Consider the following 18,189-nt stretch of genomic DNA (forward strand, 5'->3'; position numbering starts at 1 on the left):
GGTGACATTCAAAATGAAATTCATTAAATGCAAGCCACAGGACACTCCAGAGACCAGAGATGCATGCATACCTGAATGAGCTTTGCTATCTATTCCAGCCTTATGGGCTGGTTCACACTTTCTTCCCAGGGCACTACTGAGAATACCAAACATTCATGTTTGAAACAGCTCCTGTTTCCGTGATGCAGAAATCGCCCCTCTGCCAGCTGAAAAAAGATGTTCACCTCCTCAAAACTAACTGAGGAAGATAATGACAAACATATTAATGAAGTAAATCATGACACCTGATTTTACTTGTGTAACTGTAGACCAAAATATTTAGTCCACAACATTGCTTGCCAATGGCTAAGGTGCAAACTCCAGTAAAGGCAGCTGAGTATGCCTGTGATAACAGGGAGCTTCTCTCTCCAAATTCTCCTAAAATGGACAGACACCTCTGCTGGGCAGGACCTTTCTTTACCTCCATCTCTGTTTTGAGTACTCCTGCAGATCTGTACTGATGTCTGCTCTGAAGAACCATTTCTAGGCCCTTACTTGAATTTTTAGCATGAAAAATATAATAGACTGTATTGGATGCTGTACCTTTTTTTTAAAAGTTTTTCTGTTATTTCTATGCAATTAAAAAAAGGGCACAGTTTATAAAAATACAGGGTAGTTTTCAGTAATACATGGGCAAAGATGCTTTTTTTCACATGCTCCAGATACCACCACCTGTCAATGCAAAGGAAAGTCTGGGATGTGTAGCACTCCCAATGATCATTGTGGGGATTGCTCAAACTCTTGAAAAGGATTAAAAACCTCCCCAAACCACCAAACCCTTATCTCCCTCAATTCTGGCTAAGTCATGGCAAACTCTCAGTTTTGTGACATTCCAATCCCCTTGCTGGGACCTTGCTGAGATACCAAAACCCTCCCCTTTGTGCTTGTATTTGTTATATGCTTGAATTTCAACATGTTTTAACAAGGGCTTGCCCAGCATGGTATCAGCTCAATCCATTAAGATTTCCTGAGAAAGTTTTCCCTTTCTAATTTGAAACACCATTTTTCACATGATGTTATGAAAACCTTGATATTTCTGAGTAACAGTAATAAGATTCCTAAGTGTTTGAGCAATTGCCTTAGTGACTTCTAATTTTCTTCTTGCCAAACACCATGGAATACAGGTGCTCTCCTGACAGATGCTATATGGAACCAAAAGGGAATTGCCACCATTTTACAAGGGTGAGGTTTCGAACCAACCTATGAATTTCTGTCTTTTTTTAAACTCTGACCCAGTGGGAAGTCTGCACTGGAGAAGGCTCCTGCTTCTCAGGCTGCAGTGCCAAACAAGTGCTGAAAGATGACTGTTAAAAAATGACTGAAAAAGCCATGGGAATCCTGAGCAGAAAGCTCAAGCATGCATGGAGGCACAAGGGATGACTCACACCCTCCCCTTTCTCCCATCTTCTTTTGGATATATCTATATTAAAAAAAAAACCAAAACCATCACAGTAAGAGAGACCTACAGATAGTCTTGCCAAGGAAGGTGAAACACACCACCCTGTGTCTAACAGCCCATAGCATTGAAAATCTGTTTTGTAGATCCTGCATTTCCTAGCTTCAGGTTCTCTTTTAGCTTCTTTTACATTTTGATTTCAAAGTATCTCTTGTCAGGTCTCAAAGACTATTCAAGTACTCTTGTGTTACCTCTTCCAGCAGGAAACTCACAGGTAGCCTCTCCTGCTACAATACAAACAGATTAGCAGATCATTTGTATGTTTTCATATCTGGAACAGGAATCACAGAATATGCTGAGCTGGAAGGGACCCATCAGGATCATCAAGTCCAACTCCTGGTCCTGCTCAGCACACCCCAGGAGTCACACCCTGTGCCTGAGAGCTTTTTCCAAACACTCCAACTCTGTTGGGTTGGTGCTGTGACCACTGCTCTGTGCCAGTGCCCAATCATCCTCCAGGTGAAAACCTTTTTCTGATATCCAACCTAAACCTCCCCTGACTCAGCTTCCTGTGATTTTGAAGTTGTTCCAGTTCTTTATTTTGATCCTGTCCAAATAACTGCATGCTCTTGACAAAAGGCACTTCAGTACTGTTTTGTCCACATGTTCTAAATTCTCTGCTCAACTGTTCCAGTCTGTCTCAGCTCAATTTAGCACAGCTACCATCAAGAAATAAACTGACTAATGCCACAGAAAAAAAACCCAAAACATTTGAGACCATCCAATTCTCACAGGTGCCAGAAAACTCGATTAAAACTTGCCTTGGTTGAAATTCATGTGAGGCAGCAGTACATCCAGAAAACCTTTAAGGTGAGTGATGGGAAACAAGCAGTGGATCATCTTGACTGTGGCACCTGGGATCCAGTCCAAGAGCCACTCAGATGACAGACAGCATGGGGCTTTCATGCTAAGTGCAAATTACACTCTAATCTGTTGGAGTATGCATATCTGAATTTAACAAAAAGGAGAAAAACGGCAACAGCCAAATCACCCTCACATCTACCCTGAGACCTCTTTGAAACAGGCCTCATCTCATATGAGCAAACTTTAAGACAAATCCTGAGTCTAAAACCAAATACCCAGGGAAGAAGAATCAAGGTCAACAAGACCCAAATTTAGCTATCAATGCCATCATAGCTAGCACACACTTAAGCAGCAGGCTAACATGAACCAGCTGATCCCACCTGGAAAGCCAGGCCAGTCACTCTTAACAGTATCTTTTAAATAATCCTGATGCTAGTTGCTGGTTTTGATTTTAAGACAAAACAAGCCTTAAGAAAATACCACCCAAAACAAGTAAAGCAACAGAGTGCACTTAACAAAAATGCAGAAGTTTTTATTATGCTGTAGTTTAAGAAACACCCAAAAATGCCCTCAAAACACTAAAATACACCTATTAATCAGTGCAGATCAATTGCAAAGATAAATTCTGATTATGAGTGGTGGAAAGGCAGCGCCTTTTCCTAAAAGACTTTCTTGATGAAAATTCTTTTTCTAAGGGAATAGAACACTTTCTGTCAGATGTCACAGAGCATTTCTTAATCCCACCACTCTCGAAGACAGCTGGTGGGCAAGGGAATTTTTGAAAATCTGGCCACAGAAAACATCAACTCTATCTGTTAATGCTGACTTCTCTTCATAATTCCTTTTGGATGTTCATAATTACACAGAAGAAAGTTGGAATTTTTCTCTCTTCCTGCTTTAATGGTATTTTCTCTTTTGGCTGTCTAAGACTTTAAGCTACTTGCAGTAGGAATTCTGTTCTCTATATTTGGGGTGGAAATTCAGGCCTAGCCAAACTTAGGACACTTGGCTATTATCACAATGCATTTCTATGGCTAAATCACTGTTTTCGTTTGATCTGCTGAAGGACTCACAAGTGAAATTGCTATAGTAGCATCCTCTGCATGCCTCCTTCTTTTCAGTACTGAAAATAAATGCTCTGATCACTTTATTTTCCCCACTAAGTCATGTGTGCCTGTAGGACATCACTGTGGAACCTGGCAGCTCAGATCTTAATAAAACTGTCTCACCTGAAAGCATTCATTTTAAGTTTTCCCTTCTCTTCAAATAAGAAACCAGAAATACATTTCCAATCCTTAAATTGAAATCTTATGAGATTTTGAAGATGTTATTACCTAGAGCTGAACCAGCTTTTGGGAAAGCCCTGGGGTTTTCTAACATATTTCCAATGGCATCCAAGAATTCGGGCACTTTTTAGCTGCTCACATTCTTTCCAATTTAACGAAAATGGAATAAGCATCAAAGAAACACTGAGCAAGAAACGCAGAAGTGGACTAAAAAAGCTTGCTGGAACTTGCCAGGAATATTTTGGTCTGCAAATCCATCTGGAAATGGATTGAAAGGTGGATTTCTTCTCGAGAGGGTCTGATTTCTGACAAGGAGGTTTCCCTGACAGTATTTTGAAATGTCTGCCCTAGCTGAATAACAAGAATAAGGGTACCTGCCAGGCAATTTCTACCCAGTACTCTCCAGGACACTGGAGGCTGCTCTTGACTGAAAAGCAGCTGCAGTCTATCCAGATTCCAGAGCTTTCTCATAGCAGCTTAAGAGAGAGTTTCTTGTTTATGTAGATGAGAGTTCTGAAATTAATTCCCACCATGTTTTAATGTCCACAGACTTTAAAAATGAAATCTAATTTCAAGTCAGCAGCACCTGAGTGCAGTGGTAACTCAGTGGGATGATTTAGGTGAGATTAAATTTTAAAATATTTTCTTTCCATAAAACATAGCAGCAGCTGAGATTTTTTTCTTAGATGTATACTGTGCCATACACAAATGTTCCTACTTCAGACTAGAAATGAGTAAGCTCATATTGATCACAAGTGCACACAGTAGACTGTCTTCTGAATGATTAAAAATAACTGGTACTTTTGATTTCTATACAGACTTGCCTCTTCCAGATAGAAAACTCTCTGCTGGAAAGCCTTAAGTAGCCCAAGGGAAGTGGGCTACTTAATGTAATGTACTTAATGTAATGTACTTCTGTGAAGTTTACCTGCAGCTGCACACATACTCCTCCAGCTCTTCCTGCATCTGGGAGGGAGGGAAACTACATCTGCTCATCAACAGCCATGGAGGGGAGGGAAATCATATGGACCCATACACAAACCAGTCCTTCCAACACTGACAACTCATTCATGGGATCAAACTGGTTAACAAATGAGTACTGACTTGGAAATGAATGTACAAATTGCTTTTTTTTCTTCTTTAATTTTTTTTTTAACTTCCCGCTCACCTGAATAAACCCACCTTTAAAACATGGTAGAAATTGTGACCTGGCCCAAATTCTATTTCAGGACACAGGATTTACAATGATTTAAAAAGTAGGACTATCCCCCAATTTACACAATGTTTGTTGCATTTGTTCAAAAATTCAGTTGCTATTTTCAACTGATGCTGAAATGTTAAAAGAAATTTTAAGATTATTTTACTGCTATCCCTGAATACAATGCTGTCATAAGAGACTTTCCACAGCCAGACAGAAACAAAGTAATTCTCATGTTTGAATGATTTTTTTAAAGCTACATTGCTTGAATTATATAGCATTAACATTTTTTCTAGACAGGGGCAAAAGAACATATCTCCTAATTTGTTGTTGAAAAAGGAGAGCAACCCATTAACCATGCTTCTATGCTTTTATCCTGAAACCATTCTTTGTATGAATTCCAGCTGCTTATCAACTAAAATCTCAGACTTCACTCAGAAAAGATTAAATGGAAATATCCTCAAGATTAAATGGAAATATCCTCAGTATTTACAGCTGAACCTCGAGTGTATTATAGATAGTTTAGTTTTTCTTTGATTTTTGTTGTTTTTTTTTTCTTTTGGGTTTTTTTTTTTGTTTTTGTTGTTGTTGTTGTTGTTGTTTTTGTTTTTAAGAGGAGAAGAGTACATTGTTTGGAGGTAGCATTATGATGGTGTTTCTGAGGTGGTGTTACCACTGAAACACAGCATAACTATCACACTGAATTACAGATCTTGGGAATGGTGGGAGCTGCTCTCCACTTTGAGGTTACAGCTGAAGGTGGGTGTGCAGCCTGCTCCTCATGCTGCAGGGGCAGCTCAGCACCTTTAAGCATGTCAAAGCTACCTACTGATAAGAAAAATCACCATTTTAACCTCTCTGCCTTGTTTTGCATCCAGTAACTTTCCAGCCCCTCTTCCTATAAGATTGGAAGCACTAAAGTGCTGCTGTCACCCCCTCAGCAAGCAGGAGGTCCCTGCTGTCCCTCCATCTCCCTGTCAGTGAAGTAGAACTGCATTTTCACTGGGCCACCAAGCACAGCTCAGCTTTCAGAGGAAGTTGACAGAGCTGTGAAAACAGGGCAGGCAGGACCCAACTTTGACAAACTTGACAGGAATTACTCAAAAGTCAGCAAAAAAATAATTGCTTCCATGGCTACATGTCTGTGAAAGCTGGGTTTTCTTCACACCAACTGCCAGTGGCTGCTGATGCCAGATTTTCGTGGTGCCTTTCTGCCAACTAGCTGAAAATCAGATGCCTTTTTGTTTCCAAAAGTGAAGAGATGTTATGTTGCCTCATTTTATTCTGATGGGCAAAACACACTTACTTACATTTCCAAGCCAGCACGGGCAGGTTTAGCCTGTGATAAACAGGAGGCTAAGTACACACCTCCTCTTTTGTTTTCATTTTCTAACATTGCTTTCACCACCTTGGAAGGGGTAAAAATAATATCACTCAAGACAAGAAGAACAAGATAGGAGGGAAATAAAGTTTAGTTGACAACACAGACCTCATGCAAGTAAAGGGAAGTTCATTTTTAAATCAAGAGAATCTGATTTCAGGCCAATTTGGAAACCACAGCAGAAAAACGGTTGCCTTAAACTGGGTGAGTCAAATTCTTCATTTTGTTTTAAATAAAAATAAAAATGTTGTATTGACTCAAAACTGAGCCCATACAGCATTGAGATGAATCCAAAACCATGATGCATTAGCAAGCAAAAGATTATGATGTCACCACAAATGTTATGAAGTCAATATTTCCAAAACATAAAAGCAGAAAAACAGATTTACAGGAATGAGATGGGCCAAATTAGGACTTTTTTCTTTTTTTCTTATTTTTCCTTTTAAGAATAGTAAATAAAGCTGTCCAATTTGCCATCATAACGCTTGTTTTCTATATTGCTTATTGACATGACATAAATAGTATATAAAATGGAATGATTACAGGATTTAGACTAATTTGACTGAAATAATTCTGTGCATCTGTTTTTCATTTTCAATTTTGTGCATATCAGTAGTGAGCTATTTTCATTTAGCCATACCTCTGAGATTCAACTTTCTGCTTCTATCTTTACAGTCCTGGTATAGTCATTTTATGGTAAGAGGGATGGAGTGGAGGAGAGGAACAAATAATAGGTGAAGCTGCAGCAAATGGCACAAGGATACAGTCCCTTCCTGGAAAGAGGATTTTGTGGCGAACCATTTCTCCCATAATGCATCCCACAGACCATATATCCACTAGAACAGCAGAGACAGGGAAGTGAAGAAGGAGGGAAAAAAAAGCAAAGTTAACTACAACATTTCACTCCTAAAGGAGGGGAAAAAGGTTGATCAGCACAGTACAGTTTGTTTTGTGGTTTTGTTGGGTTTCTTTTTCATGTCTCACCAAAAGCTAAAATAAGTAACTAGACAAGTAAAAGCTGTGTCAGTCAGCTCAACAGCAGTTAGTAACAACAGTGGAAAAAGTTTAAAATCAACATTTTGGGTAAAGGTCCAGAGCTAGCAAGTAAAGATAAGTAACAACTGCACAGATCCATGGCATACGCTGAATTTATGGCTAAAAAAAAATCACTCTTTTTTTGTTTAGGAAAAAATCAAAACAACCAGATAATGATAATCTGAATAAATCCTACTTGCAGAGCTCCTAGGCTTTGTTCTTCAGCACTGAGTCTCTGCAGCAGCTGACAAGAGGTTCCAAATGGAACTGCTCACACTATATGGAAAAATACCACCCTTAAAGGTTATTTAAAACTTCTCTTTCAGGATCTATACCTATATCCTCTCTGTAGGTACCTATCACAGAGCATGACCTGAGTGGACTCTGTTTTGTACTGTGTAAGCACTCAAAATAAATGCTATAACAAAAGCTCCAAAGGACAAATATCAACAAGACTAAGAACATTTCCTATTTCCAATCCTGCCTTCAGCTTTTAGGTGAAATATGCACAGTTACCTTATCTGTTTGACTTGGATAGGGTTTTTTTTGCCCTTTAAGTCTTTAAAGAAAAAATGCTGGATAGATAGTGACACAGTATTCACAGAAAAAAAAAAAGAAAAAAACAAACAAAACCTGTCTTCCATGTGAAGAGGTAAAAACTGCTTTGAAATGCTTTAAAAGACTATGTTGTTTCTGAGCCTGAAATCCTCATTTTCTGGTTATGTTTGACCTACACAATCAATTTTTCTCCTCATTTCTTCTCCTTTCTTAACCTTCAAAATCAATCCAAAACAAACCAAAGAAACAAACAAACAACTCATTTCTTGGTGAAACGAAATAAAGGTGAAATGTTCCATTTGGGAAAAGGAGGGTACAGGTATCAGGGGCATGGGACAGCAAAAGCATGCCAGAGGCAGAGGCAGAGTTTTCTTCCTAGTAACAGCTTTAGGACCTTCCATAGAAGTGCAGCAAACTGGTGATAATTATGCATCTTTAGCCAACCAAGTGCAGAAAGAAAATGAAAGCAGTGAACAGTCCTTATACAGGCAGTGTACATAGTCAGAGGGGAAAAACAGTGGGGAGCTTCAGTAATGTGGCAGCATAGGCCAGAGCAGGGAAGCAAAGAAGAGCCCTTTCTGTTGACTTCCTTGGGAGCTGGGTCAGAGCCTCCAAGCAGAGCAGCTCCTCTGACAGCTGAGCTTCATTTTCAAACATTTTGTTTTCTTCTTCTCTTTATTTCAGCTTTGTCCGCGTAAGACAAGGCCATTCATCTTAAGCCAGATTCATTGCCCAGGGAAGTCAAAGGAAGTCTCTGTGTTAACCTCAATGGGCGTTTGATCAGGACCCTTGGATGTGGCAAACATTAGAACTTTCCCAGCTGTGTCACAAAAGTGTGCCTAACTTTTTCTTGGTGCAGATTTAATCATGTGAAAAGCAAATGCTCTCTCTGTCCTTTCAAGGACAATAACAGCAACAATAATCCTAATCATCTACTAAATGTCTGGAGGGGGAAAAAAACAACAAAAGAATTCATTTGACAATAAAAGAACTCTGGATATTGACTAAAGAACTATCTAAAGAGTGCTAGCTCAAATTTCTAATGGCACTTAGCAAAAATTTCAAACATAATACTTTAAGGAATATTATTCCTTTATTTCCCAAATATTATTCTCTATGCTAAGACTCTGCATAATAATAGTAATAGTAATAGTAATAATAATAATAATAATAATAATAATAATAATAATAATAATAATAATAATAGTTTCTCTACTTTTTTGACTTTTGTATTAAAATTTGTACGTGAAACTCATAAAAATTACAAATCATTCATACAGGGACTTGTTAATTTCAGAAGAGTTTGTGTGATTATATTTTTAGTAGTGCTGAAGTCATGGAATTGGCTCCCAAAATCAGTTTCACTCCCCTTTACAGGATGCAGTTGACTGTTAGTAAAAGTTCTCCTGCAGGTTAGCTAACCTTCTCAACATAAATTAAGTAGGACACTTTTAATAAATTCCTGGTCTTGTCACATTTGCTGTATTTGCCTTCATAAGTCTCCTCAAACAGACAAATTATAGCTTTGACAACAAAATCTGAGCCATAGCTTTTCCCTCATTTCCTGCTTGGTCTACTTGGCACCCAGATGCAATTCTCAGTTTTGTTACAAAATGAGAACAACTTAAAAAGTTTTCCCTTCATCTACTGCAAAATTTGAGTTTTCCCTTATCCACTTCTCTATAGCAAGCACCCCCACCTGCTTTTCACAATATTTCCAAGGACCAAGATCTCTCTCAGACTATTCAGAGGAATATCCTATTTACTTCTAGGGAGATTACATACAAATTATATGTTTTGTTTCTTTTTTTTTTTTTTTTGTTTCAGCTTTTTCCTCTTCTCTGCAATTCTACTTGTTGTTTAAAAAAAACGAACTCAAACTGCAAAATGTATACCCAGATCTTGACAAGATGAAACCTGTCAGCAAAACCTGGGACTTTGTTAAATTTATCATGAAGAAGGAATTAATTCCTGAAATTCAGATGTAGCTCTGGATTTAGAGAAATGCTGGAAGAGCTAGGATTTTCTATTTCAGCTTGTACTTCTTCTTGTTCCTTCAAACAATTCAGAGATCCAGACTCAAATTTAGAACGCGTCACTCATTCAGCAATTTCAGTGGTTCCCACATTATTTCACGGCCACAGAAGACAAAGATGAAAGCTCTGGTCAAAAAGAGTTGACTGTAGTTGTAACTTCAAACATAACTAAGAATAAGTTCCCTGTTACTCTGCCATCCCACACTGATAAATTCACCAGCAGTGCATCCCAAATACATTCTGCAGCTGCAGTTCACAGAAGTGAGGAACTGCTCTAACTCCAGGTGTCATTTCCCATCATTTCCCACTACATTTCCTGTCCCTCCTTTGGGTCTCCCTTACAGTGGAGAAGCAGAGCTTGCCCTTGAGGAGGCCTGGTGCAGTGGCACTGCAGCCCTACCGTTCTCCTTGTAGCCCATTCCCAGGATGACCTCAGGTGCTCTGTAGTAACGTGTCACCACATAGGGGGTCATCATGAAGCTAGTGCCTGCAGTCCTGGCCAGTCCAAAATCCAGAATCTTCAACGTGCAGTCAGATTTTACTACAATGTTACTTGGTTTTAAATCCTGCAAAAGATGGTGAAAAAAACCCATGTGACTGTCCTTAATAACTCCAGGTACAGCTATGATACCAACAGATACTTAAGATCACACTTCAAGTACTCTTTCCCTCTTCTGACCCAGTTGCTATCAGAAATACTTGTAAATATACAGCAAACCCTTGCTATTGTTTCTGTAGCAAACTGCTCTGGAAGTTGTTCTACCTCAGCATACTGGGCTTTACCTGGATATCAGGAGCCTACTGGCATTAAATTAATTGCATTTACTAGGATTAGTATCCAAGTGCTGTTTGATTAGATTATTTTCTCTTAATGCTGTGAACCTGATAGAGACATTCCTACCGCACATGTAGAGATACCTTAATGCTTCATTTATAATAATTCAACTCATCCTTTGCTGGATGACTATCTGATAGCCAAATCTATAACCCCCTGCTAAATACATGACATACCAAGATAGGAGAACTTTGTAGAAGAACATCCACTTTGTAACCCACTTTATTAGCCTTTCTTTTCTTTAGGGAAACTTTTTTTTCTAATGTGGAAATCCCAAATTAGTGAAAGCACTATTCAATTTTCAATCCATTGAGAATTCCCTCCTGCTCACAGTGACATGACCTGATCCCCCCTGCTCTCAACTATCACACATCCACAGCCAGGTGCCACACCCTTACCAGGCACAGCACTGATGTGGAAAAAAGCAAAATGAGAGGATGCATTCATATAGACCCAGCAGTCTTTTCATTTGGTCTAGCACATGTAAATGATGGCAAATGCCAATTCCATATCCCCTGACCTCTGACTGTGGCTTTTATGTCTTTTATCCATTGCACTGAGACACAGGGCTTTGATCCACAGCACACAAGAGAGCCAAGAGGCATTTAAAATCTTCATGATCATTTCATATGCTGCCTTAAGTTTTAAGCCAAAGGCCCCTTACCCTGTGAATAATCCCTGCAGAGTGAAGATGCTTGATTCCACAGAGCATTTGGTACAGAAGGTAAGACATTCGCTCATGGTCCAGCTCCATCTGAATGACCTGACACAGGTTGGCATCCATTAATTCCATTACCAGGTAGCTGAATGGAAAAGCAAAGCCACAGGGTTATTTTTTTTGTGTGTGTGTTGAAGACAAACCACAGCATCATCTCAAATAAGAAACAATGCCTTTTCTTGCTTTAAAACTCACTTTATTTCTGATGACTGGGAGTAACACAGCTGGAGACTGGGCCCACTAACCACAGCACCATGGTGGTGTTTGTATCTCACTGCAGAGACACCATTCTTTCAGCATACCAGGAAAACTGGTGGATTATTTGCCCTTTCTTGGTGCATTCCCCATGTCAGAGACTATACCCTATGTGGGCAATCAGGCAGCACCACACAAAAAGGCACAAAACCCAAAAGACTGACAAGCACCAGATGATGTAACTGCTCAGCCTCTGACCACTGCAAGGATGGCTACCACAGTACACACAGGAATCTGAGAGAAACAGAGGTGTCTGAGAGGGCAAAATATGCACCCCCATGCAAAATGCCCTCAAAAATCCTCCTCAGCTTGCATGACTTCACAAAATTCTCATTACAATTAATTGGTTAGTCCTGGTATCAGACTATAGAATAGGACAATATTTTCATGCAATGTATACAGAATATGGGAAAGACAGGAAGATAAAAGGAGAGCAACAATATAAAACAGAGAATACTTAAAATTTCATTCACAGCAGGCTCATACTGGGCACAGTAGTGGTTGTCCAGCAGGGCAAGGTTCCAACAGAGATGCTGATTTTCTTCTACACCTACCCCTAGTTCCCCAGGCAAATAACATTACACAACAACAAATATGAAACTGGTGGTTTTCACCTTAAATTATCAAAAGAGCTCTCAATATGGGATTCCGAATATTTTTCCACCCACTAGACTCACACTGTCTTTTTTAGAGGAGCTACAACCTTTGTATTTTGCTGAGTTATTGCAATCAAGGTACACCACAATGCCCCACACATCCCTAAAGCTTTAGTTTAATTACTGCCCCTGTTACTTACACATCCTGGAACTCCTCCAGAGATTTCTGTGGTGTGAAGACATTTAATAAACTTATAATCTGAAAAGTAAAGTAAGACAAAAGAGTAAAAATAAGTGATATACATCATCAGTTGAATCTGTTTTGAACTGTGTTCAATATAAAAAAGAATAAACTGTTTTTTCACTGCTCTATTTATATTACCACTTTTCACTTTGTGGATCAGTAAAAAATCAGCAGCATTCAAAATAAAATACCACAGATCTCTCAGATTTCTTCCAGGTGCACTTGGAATCATCTGAAAGAAGGATAACCAGCAACAAAACAAAGTGCTAAGGGTGAGACACTGCTCTCAATTTTGAAGTTGCAGGTTCAAAGATCAACTTCAGGTCAATCTAGCATAGCAGTCTTTGTGCTTTGTTCTTATTTATGAGGAAGGCTTATTTGAGGGCACAAATAACCAAGGACCATCTTATCAAACAGTATTCCTTCCTTCTCTCTGACATGGCCTCAATTCCTTTGAGGGCACACACATGCACATACTGGCTGACACAAATTCCATCAGGAGAGGTACAACTTTTCAGTAGAAGCACTTTGAAACAGAGATATCCTGAGCAAAAACATCTTGCATAGTTCAACTCCTTTCCTCCTTTCTCTTGTTTTGGTTAGCATTTTTGTTTGCTTTATTTTAAACGGGCTGGGCTGCTGAAAGACACTGGTAATAATATGTGAAAAAGAAGACAGGAAACAACGTGACCCCCACAGATCTGGATTTCCCCTGTTTTCACTCTGTGCAGGTAACAGAGGTAGATGACACCAGCACTGCTGCCATGAAGACAGCATCTGAATGTCTCCCTTCCCACTTCCATTGCCTCTTTAGGTTTTCTAACAGAAATTATTAGACATTCTTCCTCTTTACTCCACATATTCTGACTGAATCTTACCTCTACAAATGTACCTTTACAATCCTCTCCTTCCTTTGCACTTCTCTGTACAGACAGATTAAAGCTCTGATCCAACCCATGTGGTGCTGTTAGCAGCTGTCATGCACCATGTTTAAAATTATGTATTTAAAATTAGTGACACTCCTGCTGCCTCCCTCTGCTCTTCCCAGACCGTTAAAAAACTTCTCACTCATCCCTTCATTTTCAAATCCTCATGCATTGGGCTGGCTGAGGGTAGCTTCCATCAAGTCAGCAGAGAAGAGTAGGAACAGTCCTGATCAACACAATGGGAATGTAAGCATAAATCACTGCCCAGAAGTGAGGCAGAGACACTGTAGTGTCAAGTCCTGCAATTTGCCATTTTAGGGTCAGTCCTTCCTCTTTCCATGTGAACATGTGATTGAGAACAAGTGTAAAATCTCCCCTTGCATCACATTGTCTTAAGTTCATTTATGCTTTGCATAAGGAGAAAGAGTCATTGCAAGATCCAAGGGACAAGTAAACACTGCAAACTGAAAAATTTGCTCCTAATGAAAAGAAGGGCACATAGATATGGCAGCAGGAAATCTAGGAGGCGGAGGAATACGAGATCCCTGGGACAACCCTTTACAATGCAGTGTGGCAATCCTACATATTTCACTACAAAAAAGCAGCTGATACAGTGTCAGGCAGATAGTTCTAACAGATAATGGTTAAAATTAGCATACAGCCCTGGAAGAACACTCCTAGTGCAGCATAGGAATATTTTCATTCATTATGGATACTAAATGATACACAGTAGATGGTGCAAGAAGCAGGAAAGTCTAGAACAATCCCAGTTTGGCAGAGCCTTTAAACAAGCACATGGAATACCCTCAGTCTCTCCTGTGGGCATGTAGTACCAGAGAGTGTGTAGCCCTTGAGCCAAATTTACTTGTAATTTCTTCCATTTAAAAGAGGAACCCAACAGAACAACTTCCCTTCTAACACAGCAATGCACATACCATTTCTCCTGCTGAACACTTACATTTTTATGATTCACACACTTCATGAGGACCAGCTCCCTGTAAGCTCTCTTGGCATGAGTTTGGTTCTGAAATGGTCTGCTGAGCTTCTTAATGGCCACGTTTCTGTCAAGGACGGCATCATATGCAGCACTGTAGTGATGACAAACACAGGGGTTATGCATCTTAGAGGGTATCCAGCACTTCTCATGGCAAATTCCTGAACCTCAGGTCCACCTCTTCCTTTTCTTTTCCACTGAGAAAAATACTGGGACAAAAGAAGAAGAGAGTTTCTAGTAAAAAAAAAAAAAAAGGAAGAGATCAATAGGAAACATGTAGCACCGCATCAGCAGAGGACAGCATACACCACTACTTCTGAACTCCAACTCCACTGGAAATTAACACTTATTTTCAAGGGGTGGGGGAAAAAATTTAAGTAACTTCAGATAAAAATAAAATAACAACTGGATGAGAAGGAAGTTTTTTCATAAAGCAACTCTCTGTGCATGGCTACAGAAGAAAAGGCTTTTTGCTTTTTCTGTTGCAGTTAAGAACACTTTCACAACGTGGCTCAACGACCAAGTGCCCACTTACCCAAAATGAATTTTGTGATTTCCTTATGATATTTCTAATGGAATCAAGTTATTTAGTAATTCTTTGAGACCATATCATCCAATTCCAATAACATACCTAGAAACAGAACCATTTCACAAGGATTTTTACTGATTCCTGGTAACAAAAATATTTGTTATAAATGCACAGTTACAACTTTTGAAAATGAAGAAATACATTGTTTGAGAAGTGAACTTTTAAGCCTGGGGCCCTAAAATACTCCTTAAACTTGTAAGTGTTTTTCACAACCTTCAGCTATTTTTATAAATGTTACTTCTGTAACATTTGAACACTTATTTTGGTGGTTCAAAACTGAATCCATAATTTCTGACTTCTAAATATCATAAAGCACACCAAGTTCTAGAAGCATTCCCAAATGGACAGCAACCTCAGACCCTCTTCCTGATTTTCCTTTTACTAAGAAAGAGGAATGACTCGAGTTTTCTGCTAGTCCATGAAAAGCAACAGTATATTTCCCAGGAGATAAATCAACCAAACCACCCATTGTTCTAAAAATTGCTTTCCTAAGCATGAAGTAAATATTCAGAATCATGCAAAATTTTTTTCATTAACCCTTGCTTACTCAGTGACAGAGGCTAGCTAACCAAGCTGAGCAGAAAGCATGCAAGCATCAGAAGCTTAGTCACAAAGCCAACAAAAAATGTACATCTGTTCAAAATAGGTAAGAAACTGTTGGCAATGTTTGTCTGGGAAACCACACAAGAAGAGAAGAATCAGAAATACTGAATTTTCACCACATCTGCATAAATAACACACCAAATGCATCCCACAAATAAGAACAAAGGTGATGAGAAGTTTTGCAAAGATTACTATTAGGACTTATTTAGGAAGTCTCTTGAGAGTGGGTTTAAGGAAGTGATATTTCCATGGCCACATCTGGAGTTCTGGGTGGTACTCCAGGCTCCCAGTATGAGAAAGATAAAGACTGGAGAAATTCCACTGATGAGCCATGAAGTTTATTAGGGACTGGAGCATCTGTCATACAGGGAGCAGCTGAGTGAGCTGGAGTCGTTTAACCTGGAGAAGGCTTAGGGTGGATCTTATAAATTTTCTTAAGTATCTGCCAGAGGAGTAAGGAAGATGGAGCAAGACTCTTCCAGTGGTCCTGGGCAATCTGCTGTAGTTGACGCTGCTTTGAACAGGTGGGTTGGACCAGGTGTCCAACATCATCCATTCTGTCAGTTGGTAACAATTCTTTATTCTCCTGTTCATGAATAAGGCACGTAACTTCCATGACCCAGCTATTCATGTGCACAAACAAAAATGTACTCACCAGCTAAACCATACAAGCAGCAGCTTAGGTGACAAGGCTATCAGAGATCCAGCCTGACTTGATTTCTCTCTAGCCACAGAATTTCACTCAACTAAACCTTGTGTTAGGAGCAGCATGGCATGTGATTTACAGCCTAACAGTATGTAGCAGAAAGCAAACCTCCTGTCCAGCTGTCAGAACTGTGTCTCTCATTCTGATGTAGTTCAGCCACAACAGGGCATCATAAAGGCCACAGCTAAAATAGTTCCATCAAGAAAGCATTGAACAAATAAAATGCAAAGCCCAAGGATTTAAATCTACAGGATCTTTTAACAGTTAAATATTCTGTCCCTGTTGTTCATGGACATATACTGCAACTATACTTCAGCAGACAAATCTCTCAGCTAATCCATCTTGATCACCCAACTTCTTTTAGGATGAAAAGCCTATGTAAGACTCATGTGAGCTGTGTAAGAGTACTATGAATAATTTTAATAATATTTTTTCGTATTTTAATCTCATTAGATGCATCATAAAATTATTGACTAGGAGTTAGAAAACAACAAAAGTTTGAGCAAACATTTTCTTCAGCTTCTGAGATCTGTTTGCTTTTCTGAATATTCTCTCTCTGTCAAAGCAACAGACAAAACAATCAATCTAAAATCAGAAAACCAAAGACTTCTTAAGCAGTAGGCTTTTATGATCAATTACTGCCCATTTTCATACCATGGAAGAACTAAAATTCCTAATCCTTTGTAGAGGATATTTACTTTGAGACACAAGGATGTTGATTGCAATTCTATCATGGTGTCCAGAATTCAGAATTCTATCAAATGGAAGATGTCCAACTACTTGAAGAAGTCATTACATAAATTCATTGCACTGGATAAATCCACAGACCTGATGGGTTTTTTTCTGTGCTCACCAGAAAGAAGCTTTTATTTACAGCCAGTCAACTCTGCACTTCACTACAATGAAACTACAGACACCAGATGTAGGTCCTCTCTCTGCTGCTTACCACACGAAATCCTTACCTTGGAACACCAAGGTTAGTACTGATGATAAGCCTCCTTAAGACAAACTTCAGTCACTGGCTGTATAAACACTTGGCTCCAGGGATCAGGAATAAGAGAGAGAGTAATGAGTGTCTGTGAACTCTGGTGAAAAGGCTGAGTATGAAAGTCACTCTAAATCTCAAATAAGAGACTGGACTTGCATGTAAAACAGTTTCTCTGGAAACTCTATCATAACACCTCTTGCTCAACTGTGAATTTATTCTTTAATTTGTACAGTTTCTTGATTTTATAGCAGACTCTAAATTACCCCTGGTCTCGTAATAAAATGATAGCTTTACTGCAACATGAGCTCAGAAAAATCCTCAAAGTTTACTACCATGTCTCTGGCAGCTGTACAGACAGAAAAGGCAGTAAATAAACTCTTTCCCCATAAATCCTCTTTACAGTTAGCTTGACATGGTAAATGTTAGTGCTAAAAATGCCTTTTAAAACTGTAAATAATTTGAAACAAACCTATTTAGCAGAGATAAAAAAAATTAGTGAATATAAATTCATGACTACCAAGAGATATATGTAATCACAGTTATTTAACAAGGCCTTTTGCTGACTTTGGCAGGAAAAAAATGAAACTCCTCCTAGTCGGATTTTCACAAATCCAGGTCATCATTTACCATAATATTCTGTGTGAGCTCAGACTATGATGATCAATGAGCAATGATCTGTTGTCATTTACTTGGAGGACTAGGCATTCATTTTTATACCTATTTTGAAAAGAAATGGAAAGCATTCTAGTTTCATGTCCAAGTTTCTATTTCAATAAACACTTACCAAATAAATACTTAAATTTATTCCGCCCATCTTTTCATCAACAGGGAAACTTAACATTTATCAATTCCATTATAGTTTACCCACCAGAACAGACTGTTAAACCCATAGAAAAAATTTTAAAGCCAACTCTTAGAGATGGTTCTTAGGACAATAAAGGA

The 18,189-nt window shown here is 38.9% G+C and overlaps 1 protein-coding gene across 5 annotated transcripts in view; it reads right to left on the reverse strand.

Annotated features, from left to right (window-relative positions):
• MAPK10 (mitogen-activated protein kinase 10) overlaps nt 1-18,189 on the reverse strand; it is a 147,019-nt gene that overhangs the window by 39,378 nt on the left and 89,452 nt on the right. For all 5 annotated transcript variants that reach the window (XM_036381464.2, XM_036381462.2, XM_036381466.1 and 2 more), the window contains 5 exons: nt 14,326-14,455; nt 12,398-12,456; nt 11,293-11,431; nt 10,194-10,359; nt 6,929-7,000 (listed from right to left, as the gene is read on the reverse strand). In XM_036381464.2, the coding sequence (XP_036237357.1) occupies nt 6,929-7,000; nt 10,194-10,359; nt 11,293-11,431; nt 12,398-12,456; nt 14,326-14,455 (566 nt within the window). The remainder of the gene's footprint in view (nt 1-6,928; nt 7,001-10,193; nt 10,360-11,292; nt 11,432-12,397; nt 12,457-14,325; nt 14,456-18,189) is intronic.

The sequence above is a fragment of the Molothrus ater genome, chromosome 4, assembly GCF_012460135.2.
Source record: "Molothrus ater isolate BHLD 08-10-18 breed brown headed cowbird chromosome 4, BPBGC_Mater_1.1, whole genome shotgun sequence".
NCBI lineage: Eukaryota > Metazoa > Chordata > Aves > Passeriformes > Icteridae > Molothrus > Molothrus ater.